General features: G+C 41.8%; 1 protein-coding gene across 1 annotated transcript in view; it reads right to left on the reverse strand.

The window, feature by feature from the left end:
• Window positions 1-12021, reverse strand: part of COL4A4 (collagen type IV alpha 4 chain) — a 138716-nt gene that overhangs the window by 90755 nt on the left and 35940 nt on the right. Inside the window, exons 4-6 of the mRNA XM_061187994.1 lie at window positions 2261-2395; window positions 1447-1491; window positions 630-746 (exon numbers count right to left, since the gene is read on the reverse strand). Of these exons, the coding sequence (XP_061043977.1) occupies window positions 630-746; window positions 1447-1491; window positions 2261-2395 (297 nt within the window). The remainder of the gene's footprint in view (window positions 1-629; window positions 747-1446; window positions 1492-2260; window positions 2396-12021) is intronic.

Consider the following 12021-nt stretch of genomic DNA (forward strand, 5'->3'; position numbering starts at 1 on the left):
TCTTCCTTCCTTAAAACCATCCAGGGCTTCCCTGGTGGTGCAGTGGTTAAGAATCCGCCTGACGATGCAAGGGACACGGGTTTGATCCCTGGTCCGGGAAGATCCCACATGCTGCAGAGCAACTAAGCCCATGCCACAGCTACTGAGCCTGTGATCTAGAGCCCGTGAGCCACAACTACTGAGCCTGCGTGCCACAACTACTGGAGCCCATGCGCCTAGAGCCCGTGCTCAGCAACAAGAGAAGCCACCGCAATGAGAAGCTTACGCACTGCAAGGAAGAGTAGCCCCCGCTCACCGCAACTAGAGAAAGCCCGCGTGAAACAACGGAGACTCAACACAGCCAAAAATGAAAATAAATAAAATAAATAAATTTATAAAAAAAAAACAAAACCATCCAGTGCATTCCCATGGCATGGAAAAGAAAACCCAGCTTCCTTCCATAGTCTACAAGGCCCCGTGTCTTCTAAGTCCTGCCCAACTCTCTGTCCTCATCCTCCGGTCACCCGCATTTGTTCACCAGGCTCCCAGTACACTTGTAATAACTCTGTTTCTTGAACACATCCAGCCTGTTCCCACTGGAGGGCCTTTTCACTTAAGATTCCCACTAGGATGAACTGTGGCTGTCTTACTGGGGAGCCTTGTGGCCCAAGAGCTCCTCTTTCTCCTGGAAACCCTGGAGCACCTCTTGAGCCATTGTAGCCATCTATGCCAGATTTGCCTCTGGATCCAGGAGGCCCTGGGTGCCCCTACAAGAAACAAAATTATAGGTGAAGCATTTTTGCAAGAATACCATAACAAAAAGCTTCTGCAATATGGGTCCCCAAATTATGGCAACTGTGACTCACATGTCATTCAGTTTTGTGAAACTTCCTTCCCCACCCACAAGAACTATGCAGCATAGTAAAAATAAATAAATCTATTTTCATATACCCCAATTTAAATTAATTTAGTCTGGAGTATTTTCAGAAATTAGGGAGGAAATCTTCCTTGAAATTCTTAGAAAGACTCTAATGAATTATAAATCCTGCCAAATACCTTTTCCTTCTTTCCTCTAGTTTTCATATCAGCAATGAGAGGTTTAAGCCCACTCCCACCATTAGGACTCACCAGCAAATAAAAACTTTTGTAATGAGTATAAATTTATTTCCAGAACATTGTACTTGACCTGACAAGTATACGAGCTCATATTTTGGAATGCTTTTCTCCAATCTTTTTGAAAACCTTGTTCTTCAAGTAAAATGTTTTTGTCTCAGAGTTATTACACGAAATTGAAATGCAAGCACCCTTCCATTTACTAAAATAAGAAAATAAAGAAGAGTCTGCCATATATATTATATATAATATATATCATATATTTTATATATATACAAAACATGTGATTTTAAGGGCTTTGATGAGTGTCTCTCCCTTCTTTAAAAAAAATGGAGAAAATTTAAGGATACTTACAGGTATCCCATCCAAACCTGGGAATCCAGGAACACCAGTTGGACCCTAAAATCCCAGAAAATAAAACGAAGATATAAAAGCTACTAAATTATCAGATTAACAGGTTAATTTACTTAAAAACGTTAATAATTAATAACTTGTTTTAAGAAAAAAACCTTATCAGTCATTGTCATCTATTTTTACATTAAGTAGCTCAAATGCCAACATTTGGAAATCAACCATTTGTGCTTTTCTTTTGTACTTAGGAAGCCAACATGGCAATATTAGTTCAAAGAATACATTTAATACCCTATAACCGGAAATTCAACTTCTCAGACTCTATTTATCCTAGAGAAACAAACTCTTAAATGTAAACACAGGTAATTTACAGGACTGTTTTTGCACACTTGCACTACACGAAGTTAGACTAGGATCTCAAATTCTCATCAACAGGGAATAAATTATAGTTTTATCCATATTATGGCGTATCATAGAGTGTTTTTAAAGGAGTAAATTCAATCTACATAAATTGATACGGAATGATCTCCAAGCCATATGGTTGAGTAAAAAAAAAGGCTCTGCATGATACATATAGTATCAGTTAGGTTTTTTTAAAAAGCCATAAAGAAAACCACTCCTCACTGGGTAAACTCATGTACTTAAGTGCCTAGAAAAGGTCCAGAAAGGCATGCTCCTCTGGAAAGGGGTTAGGAATGAGGACTGAATATTGAAGAGGAGTTTAGACTTGATTTTTCTAAGGTTCAAATAGGTACTATCTGGCATAGCAATTCTGGTGAGTGTTTAATATGAATCTTTCATTTAAGAAGAGGCTTACCTTATCACCCTTGTCACCTGCTGCTCCAGGAAGGCCACTGTCACCTCTCATCCCTTTCTCTCCTGGAATTCCAATGGGTCCTGGTGGCCCCAGGGGTCCAATAGAACCCTGTGGCCCTGGCGGTCCTGGTTGACCCTAAGAAGCAAGATTAAAAAGGCGGGGGGATGGATGATTCTTAAGTAATGTTTTCTAACAAAAAAATATGGTGACTTGGCTTTACAGAAGACTGGAAAATTAAAGATGGAGCAAACTCTAATAATAGAAGCATGAATGATCAATTAATTATAAAAAAAGAAAATGTTGCCTTTTTCAATCTGAATCAAAGCTGTACAATAAATTTGAATTACTGCATGTACACACACATCTATAAACTGATTATAGTTCTCTTACTATTTTCATTCTGTCATTGAAATTTATAAATCTTGAGCTGTTCAGTGAAGTAAGTAATTTTTAAAAATCAAAGTCTCATTAACACTATGTAAGTGACACAAGTTAAGAGTGAGGAAAAACTGCCAGATCTTTCGTTTACTTCAAATGGCTCATAATTTGTCTGCCCTTTTAGGGGGAAACATTTCTTTTTTAGCTGCTTTTATCTAATTTATTATCCATAATTTGGAATCAGGCTCTCCATGTCACATTATTTTTATGCAATCCAACTTTCTTTACATGAATGAAGTTTGGAAGGTGAAGTTTGGAATGAAGTTGGAAGGTGAACTTGGAATGAAGTTCCAAGGTGAAGTTTTCATCACCTTTTATTTTAGGCAAAGAAGTTTCAGGAACTCAATTCTCCCCCTAAACCCACAGTGGGAACATCTCTGGGACAAAGATGAGGAACTCCTTGCTCCCTTTAAGCCTGTTCTCCGTTGCATTTAGATGCACTGATGCAGTGAATGAATGTTCAGTTATGACAGGGAGTCTCACAGCTCTTTCTAGGAGTAGGAATGTTGGTATGTCTCAGCATCCGTTTCCCTAACTTCCGGATGATCATATCTGGCTGCCTCTTTGACATCTCCTTGAATGCAATGGTACCCTCAGCTTAAAAAAATCCAAAATGGAACTTTTGATTTTACCCCCAAATTTGATTCTCCATCCACCTTCCCTATGTACCCAGAATCCCGCCCCAGAATGCTGGGATTCATCCTGGATATTCCTCTTTCTGTCACACCTACATTTAAGCCATGATCAATTCCTAGCTTTTCACTTCCAAAATGGGTCTGAAACTCACCCACCTCACTGTCTGCCTGGCTGTGACCCTGCAGGTCCGCATCAGTGAGACCAGTGTTCCAGGCTCCCACACGGCTTTCCAGCTTCCTCTAACTCTCCTCCCTGCCTCTCTTCAAGTGACATTAAAACAGAAATCAGATCACGGCATGGCCCTGCTTTTTAAACTTCCCTTGTCTTCCCACTACATGTAGAATAAACCTCGTGCTCCTCACCTTCCAGGCCTTATAGGGTGTGGTCCCAGATTCCCTTGCAACCCATGCTGTGCCCGCCCCACACTCACTAAGTCCCAGCCACGCTGCTCTTTTCTGTCTTCGGGCCTCGGTGCGAGCATTCTCTCTGGATGGCTCTTTCTCTCGATCTGCACATAACGTGGATCTCTCCTAAACGGCCACCAGTGAAGTAGGATCTCCAGTTCATCCTCACCCCCATTAGTCTCCATCAGGGTATCCTGTGCACTTCCTTCTTAGCATCTTAGCATTTCACATTTTTTTAATTGTGTATTTGCCCATCAGTTTGTTGTCTGCTCTCCGACTAGACACTAGCACCATGAAGGCAGGGATATCTGCTCACCAGTTAAGTCTTCCATCTACCAACTACTGTGGCCTTTGGCTCAGGAATGAATGAATGAATGAGGGATAGATGTGGCAGTGACTATGCTCACAGGCTTAGTGGTCCAGCCTGACCATCCATCCGCTCCAGACACACTCTACAAGGGCCCTGCATGATTGGGAAAGTGATTTTTGAATGTTGCAAAAAGCTATTCTACCAAACGTAATCTTTATGACATATAGATTGATTTTACACATTCAAACTTACTTACTTTTTATGAAATAATCAACTCATGGGAACAATGAGGCTCTTCAAATGAACTTAAGAATCTAAAATCAGGGTTTCTAAATGATACTTCTAGCCTCAGCATTCAATCTCTGTCTATAATTTGATGTAAGCAGAAAGTATCTTAGATTCATATGTTTTTTTAAATAACTCGCTTTGCATTCTTAAGATGATACTCTTAGATTAGGTAAAGAGAAGCTTTACAATGAGACGTTTATAACAAGGCTTTCGCCGATGCAGGGTGATCTGGTCACATGACACCATGCCGTGTGGTGGCTAATGCGTCCAGCTGTGTTGTCTAACACATTTCAGAATCCATGCTTTACTTCACTACAGTTTGAAAACACTCTGTATTCATCTGAAGTCAGGCTGTCACCTGCAATTTTTTTATGCTTTTTAAAAATTGTCCAAAGATTTAAGAAAAAAATCATTTACTATCCCCTTTCCCGACCCAAACAACATGGATAACTGCATTCAAAGAGCAAGTAAGTCTTGATGTGTGGAGACAAAAGCTGAGTGGATTTCAGGAGATATCTGCTTAGAACGTTTAAACCTCTGGGCAATTTCAACCTTAGCGCTCAACTCTAAGGGTGCACGGGACCCTATAGAAGAATGTAGGGCTATCCTTTGGGTGTACGGGGCCCAGGGAAAAATATGTTTTGGAGAGTCCCACCTACATAAAAATTTGAGTCACCTGAAATCAGTCTATCAGTGTCATTCTGGTGACCCAATCTCAGGAATTCCATGAACGAAGAACAAAATCCCACAAGCGGGCAAGTGAGACTGTCCGATTAGGCGGCCACCCTCTTGATACCAGGGCCCAGCCATGGGGCCCCAGCCCAGCCCAAGAGCATGAACCCCAGAGCTCCTCATGTGGTCAACTCCCACTGGATAAAGGGTCAGAGAGCATCCAGTTGAAACTACTTTTAAGCCCAAAATGGCGCCGCTGCTGCCTGGGTGCCACTTCAGCAAACTTATGTAACTTCTGTGCCCCTGTAAATGCTCCTCATGACCAGAAATGGAATCTATCCAGTCAGCTAATTGCCAGACGCCAAGCCAACTTTGGGCTCTACGCGTACTTCCTTGTTCCTTATTCATTTCTATTTTTCTCTTCCTCGTTCCGTATTCTTTATCCTATAAAGGCTTCTTGACTTCTCCCCATTTTGCAGTTCTCTGGATCCTCGGGAACAGAGGCTGCCCACTTCATGAGGTGTTAAATAAAATTTGTTTGTATCACCTAAACTGTCTTGAGTTTTAACAACCTTGAAGGGAAGAAACAGATGCTGGGACCCATCAGTCCTGGTCCCTGGTTGGGATGCCCCCTTGGACAGTGCTGCTGGCCTCAGTCAGGCCCAGACACAGGAGGGAGGCGGGTGGCCCTGCCTGAGGCGGGACCTGGGGTCAGGAGCCCTGCTTGTCCTGGTCTAAGGACCATAATGCAAGAATATTCACCACATCATCTTTGGTAATATCAAGAAAAACTGGAAATCCCGTAAAAATCCCAAATGAGACTGATTGAATAAATTATGGTATCTTCATACAATGAAATACCGCACAGGCTGTCTTAGTCTGGGTGCCCCAGAAGCAAATGTAGGACAAGGCATCAATGCAAACGGTTTATTTGAGAATAAAGGAGACATGGTGAGAAGGAGACGTGGTGAAGGAGCAGGGATATGACACAGAGAAGGAAAGGCAGCCCATAAGGCTGTGGTATCAAGCCAGTTACCACCGTGGGTTACTGGAGCTTAACCCAGAGGGGAAACTCTGGGTGTCAAGGTAGAATACACACCTCAGAGTTATCCGGCCCAGGGTGAGGGAGTTAGGGTGTTTACCTCACTGGGGTAGGGCCACTGATGGTGGGTGGGAAGTGTCTGCTCCTGGGGCTTTGAGAAAGCCCACAGACAAAGAGATGAAGAGACTGGCAGCGGGAGACCCCCCCCCTTAACTCCCCCCCAAAACAGGAGCACTGAAGTAATAGGCCTCAGGGAAATGCACAGGGCCCATACACTAAAGGACAAAGTAGGTCTCTCTGGATGGATATAGAACAGCCTTGTGATGCTCATGAGGAAGAAACAGAGTGACTGAGTTCCAGGCTCTGCAGTCAGCACCTGTGTGTGAAGCCCAGGCCCACACTTACTAGCTGTGTGACCTTGGGCATGTTTCTTAACCCCTCTGTTCCTCAGCTTCTTTATCTATCAGTGGCTTGTGGACATAAAAAGAACAATGCATGTAAAGTGTTTAGCATAGTGCCTGCACAGTAGTGCTAGCTATTGTTAGTATACATGATTGTTATTATCAATAGTTCATTGTTAAGTGGGAAAAAAAAGCCGTGCATCATATGATCCCACCGGTAGAGAAACAAATGGACATACATTTTCTTAAAATATATGTTTATAAACGAACATTTCTAGAAGGATATACAAGAAATGGCACGTTACCACATCTCAAGAGTGAGAAATGCAAACCAGGGCAATGATAAAGTCTGTTTTGTGAGAGTCTTACCATCAGCAAATGTGACTTTTATAATAAAGATTAATTACGATTTCTTTCATCATTAAGTCATTGACCTTACTAACATTACTGACAAACTTTAACATCTGCCTAAATTTTATAAATCAAAATCATACTTTGTTTGTACTTTCCCTTCTCTTCATGCTTTTTCATCATCATTATAATAGCTACTATTTCTTGAGTATCCATAAAAATACTAAAAGCTCAGCATTTTCAAGGAAGCTTAAATGTATAAATATGTGTTACAGAAAAGACAACAATAATATATAAAATCTAATTCTATGGGCACAAACCATTTGGGGGCACTTTGAGGGCATATTACATTTCTCTAGGTATTATACAATTTTTAAACTATAATCTAGAAGTAAGAATAAATAATGAACTCAGCTGACCTTTTCTACCTGTTTTAATTAATTTTACTTGGTTTAGATTAATTACCATAAGTTAAAAGCTCCCATTTTTCCTAAATTAAAGGCTCAGGAAATAACTGCTTTTTCATTAAGTTTGGAAATTATCTTTGTGTCTTACATATAATTTACACAAAACTCCTAAATTATCTTTTGTGAATGCTGTACTTCACAATAACGTATTATTTAAAAACAACAAAATGCATGTTTGAACATAAAGGGTAACAGAGAGGACAGCCAATTCACTGGCTATAATTCTCTTTAATGTATTTCATTTTAGACACGCGATGCCGGATCCAGGGAGCTAATGGAACTTTGGCGAGAAAACAAAAAGGAGTGGAAATATTCAGCACAGTGGCAAGAATGATAAAACTCCATTCAACATAGAAATGTGTCCTGGTTTGAGAAAGTGCCATCTAAAACACTCACAAACAGATGTACAACGAGGGATGGTAATTTGCATTATTAAATTCTTCCTCCCTCTCTTCCCCCTCCTCCCCCAGCCCTGATCCATCACACTAACATCCTTGCCGTTTCTCAACAAGCTCTGTTCTTTCACAGACTTCGGTGTCTTGTCCCTGAAGTGTCCCTCCCATGCCCTCCATGTCATCTCTCAATCCCCCCCGCCCCGCCGGAAAGACTCCGCTGATCTCCTGCCCTGGCCCCAAACCCTTCAGAATTAGATGCCTCTCCTAGCCGCCTCTATAATAACACTTCTCACTGGCTCCTGTGATCACCTCTTTGTCTGTAAGTTCCCAGGCCTACATCCACTGGACCGTGAGCTCCTGGAAGACAGTCTAGGTGCCCAAGGCCACGATGTTAAGACAGGCAGAGAACAATAAATACTTAATAAAATAATGCGGTCAGACCCACCCACCCAACCCAAAGGAAGACTGTAAAGGAGGAAAAGGATCTGCTTTCTCCTGTCTCTGAACTGACATCCCTGGAAGTCTGGCTGAGAATAGCTATGCAGATCTGAGATGATTCCATGCTGGGGCGAGCAGAGCAGTGGCCTTGAACACTGTAATGTCCGGTGTCTGTTGTTGTTGAGATATGACACAGGTGTTCTCCATCTTCTTTTCAACCATGCTAAATGGCAAACACAACCCTTACCTGGAAAAGTGAAAAAACTAACAGAAAGCACTAAATGCCTACTTTTTTACGGGGCAGACTTTGTGGTTTGTTTTCTATGCAGTGCTGTTTTTTCCTCTTAATAGGTATTTTGTTATAGGATAAATGTAAAAAATACTCTAAACCTTGTATAACAGTATTAAATCTGTCAGAAAGCTGTTCACAAAAACTTCCCAAACACCAATCTTTGAAATAGTCATTGTTAGTTCACCCAAGTTGAGTAAATAGTTTATCCACAGTGATGGAGAGAACAATTCCACACTCATTAAGTTATTTCATGTAAAAGAAGGAGTCAGCAAAAGAAAAAAAGACGATGTTTAAAAGTAAATAGTTGAGCTTACTAATTTATCGGACTACACCAGAATTAACTTCAGGATGAACGGGCATAAATAACAAGTCCAGAAAAGACATTTCTATAAATACAGAATCATTAAATAATCACAGGAATTTTGCATCTTTAAAATAAAAATTTTTAAAGAAATAGTCCACTCCTGCCCATGCACCCTCCACCCACGATAGGCAATGGACCACTGCACTGAAGTCACTCTAGCAAAAAGAAAAAATGCCCAGGGGAATGGCTGGCTTCCAGATGTGGGATCTCTGAATTTCTTTTTTTTTTTTTGCATGGAATTGCCTCTGTGGTTTCCGACTTTCCGTAAGAGACAGTGAAGTCAGAAAACGGATTCACTAAATCCAGAAATGCCAATCGGCTTGACAGCTGAGGAAGCTCTGGCATGCCGTGGGAAGCCACCAGGCCATCGTCCTCTACCCAAAGGCCGGGCTGACACCGTGTCATCAGACCTGTTATACACGCCTCCCCACTGTGGCTACAGGCGCACTGGGCTCTCGGGCCAGCTGTACAAATAAAGGATGAAGGCAATCGGAGTGGACATGGAATCCTACACCTGCCTGGCTCTCTGAAGCCAGAACATTCCTTTAGGATTCTCCCTTGTTAATCGTCTGTGTCAGGCACGTTTCTTGAGCTGGGCTAAGATCAAACTATTTTTATTTCACAACACTTGGTAGACGAGACCAACAGATAAGAGGATATGTACATTTTTAAAACCCAAATCTCCACAACAGCCTTTTGGGCTGCCACTGATCTGCTTGCCTCCAGGGCCCAAACCCTAATGGGGAATGACAAAAATCTAAGAAATCCTTTGTCATTTTAGCAGTATGAGGATGGGGAGAAATAGCTACAGATACACAATGACACATGCATGTACAAACACACTTTGTACAACAACTTTGTGCAACGACTTCTTGCTCTTTTTTAACCGGAGAATCAGTGCAAGGAAGTATAAATGAATGAATGAATGAATGAACAAATGAGTAAGAAAGATGCTTTTATTATACTAGTTACACATAAATTTCCAAATTACCCTTGGTCAATAAGATCATGACATTGATCATCAAAAGGGTCACAGGAAGGGGAAGGTATTTCTTTATTAAGCTTGGTTATGTACCCCCCAGTGTCCATACCTTTCCTCCCTTAATCCAACCAGCAACACTGAGATTTTTATCCCTGTAGAGATGAGGAAAGCCTCGGTGGGTATAGCTTACTCAAACTGACATGTCTAGTGAGCTTGAGTTCATACCTGGATCAGTCAGTTTCTCTCCAAACCTCACCTCCTTCCACGGCGTCATCCTGGCACCATGGAGGGTCCCTGCACTAAACCACACTCACGCTCTGTCTACCATGACATTTCAACTGCTTCCAGCCTTATCTTATTTGTAAACATTTTAAAAATTTTATCTTGATGTATTTTATTTTCTCTTATGAAGTTTTTTTTGGGGGGAAACAATAGTATTCATCAAATGAGTTAATAAAGACCTCCATTTTTGTGGTTCTCAAATCTAATTTTCTAGTCCCATCCTCTATCTCTGACTGTTTTCTAGAAACTTCCTTGAATCTTCTTCCCTGTAAATTTACACTCATCATATCAGAGGTGAGCTCATCATCCCAGACTAGTTTCCCTGCCTTTTTCTTCCCTGACTCAGCAGACGGCAACCTCATTCCTTCCATCATTTAAACTCCCCACGCAGCTGTCAGCTTTGGTGATCCCCCTTTCCCTCCTTATCCATTCCGTCCCAAGACCAAGCCTATCGCATCTTTCTTTGAATTAAATCTCAGGTGTCTGTCTTTCTTACATCCCACCGTGGAGACCCTGGGTCGTGGTCTGGTCATCTCAGGTGGGGGACACAAGCACCAGCCTCCCCAGCTTCTCTAACTCCAGTCTCCTCCCCATTTCCACATGTAACTGTCAACTGACCTTCAGTCTTCCCTTTGCTGTGTTACTGCTTCCATCAACACCTGCGATGAGCACAGTCTACCTTCCTCCAGCCCAGCCAACTCTAGTCCCTGTGTGTCCACACCTACACTCTCTGCTCCAATTACACTTGCGCCTTCTGTTTGCCTGAGGCAATAGCAGCCTTTGTCCATCTGTAGCTCAAATTCAACCTTCCTCCAACCAAAACTATGATGACAGCAATGATGACAATGATGATGATGAGGTTAGCATACCCTTCACTGAGCACTTACTCCATTCTGGGCACTGACACAGCACTGTGCATTCCTCTCATGGAATCCTTACATCCTTAAAGCAAAAAGCCATCCTGTATCTACTTTTTCATTCTGAAATGAGGAAGCTGAGGCTCAGAGAGATGAAGCAAGTGACCCAAGGCCACTTGGCTACCACCTGGGGAACCAGAGTCATACATGCTTCCCTTTTCACCCTAGTCCTTATCAATCTCACTCTGGTACAAACTCTCATGTCCACCCTCAAACAATTAACATAATACCTAAATAGGCTCAGCACCTATTTTTCATTATTGTTTTGTGCATGTTACTTTAATATCTGCTTGGGGTGATGTCGTCCAGTAAGATGTTTGAGGCCAGGAATCCGTGTAAATTTTTATTACCACCTCAGCACCTTGGCTACTGCCTTACACAGTAAAAATTCTAAACATATACTCGTGGCCTTTTATTATTAAAATCGACAAAGAAGCCTTAGGCAGCCCCCCTCTGCCTTTGTAACACTTGACTGTAATTCAACGATTCAGCCCCTAGGTGGCACTATAACATCACGTAAACCCTCAAACGGGAATCAATGCGCAGCTGAAGAGCTGGTGCCTCCAGGGTCCTCCTCTATCACAGATGTAAGGACTGTTGGAGATCTAGAAGCATCATAAAATAAATAACAAAAAGGTGTTACTCAAAGAGTGGACAGTCCAAGGAGACCGGACTGCAATGGCAGAGTATTTTCTTGTACCTTAAGTTCACCTCACTCAATGAGGGCATAAATTTGTCAGTTTAGCCTGTAGTAACGCTGACTCAGGATCTTCAGCTGTGTTTTTTTTTTTTTTTTTAATGGATGTAAAACGAATAGTATTTTTTTCATAAACATAAGCAGGACAATAATGTGGTCTTCCAAACGAGTCAGGTAAAACTCACTTATTAATGTCTTTTTATTCGATTAATAAGCTATATTTTCTGTATCTTTTTTTTCTTCCAGGTTCTTTTTTTTTTTTTTTTTGGCGTGCCACACGGCTTGTGGGATTTTAATTCCCTAACCAGGGATTGAACCGGCCCTCAGAAGTGAAAGCGTGGAGCCCTAACCACTGGATCACCAGGGAATTCCCTATGCTGTACAT

This window comes from Eubalaena glacialis, chromosome 1 (assembly GCF_028564815.1).
Source record: "Eubalaena glacialis isolate mEubGla1 chromosome 1, mEubGla1.1.hap2.+ XY, whole genome shotgun sequence".
Taxonomy (NCBI): domain Eukaryota; kingdom Metazoa; phylum Chordata; class Mammalia; order Artiodactyla; family Balaenidae; genus Eubalaena; species Eubalaena glacialis.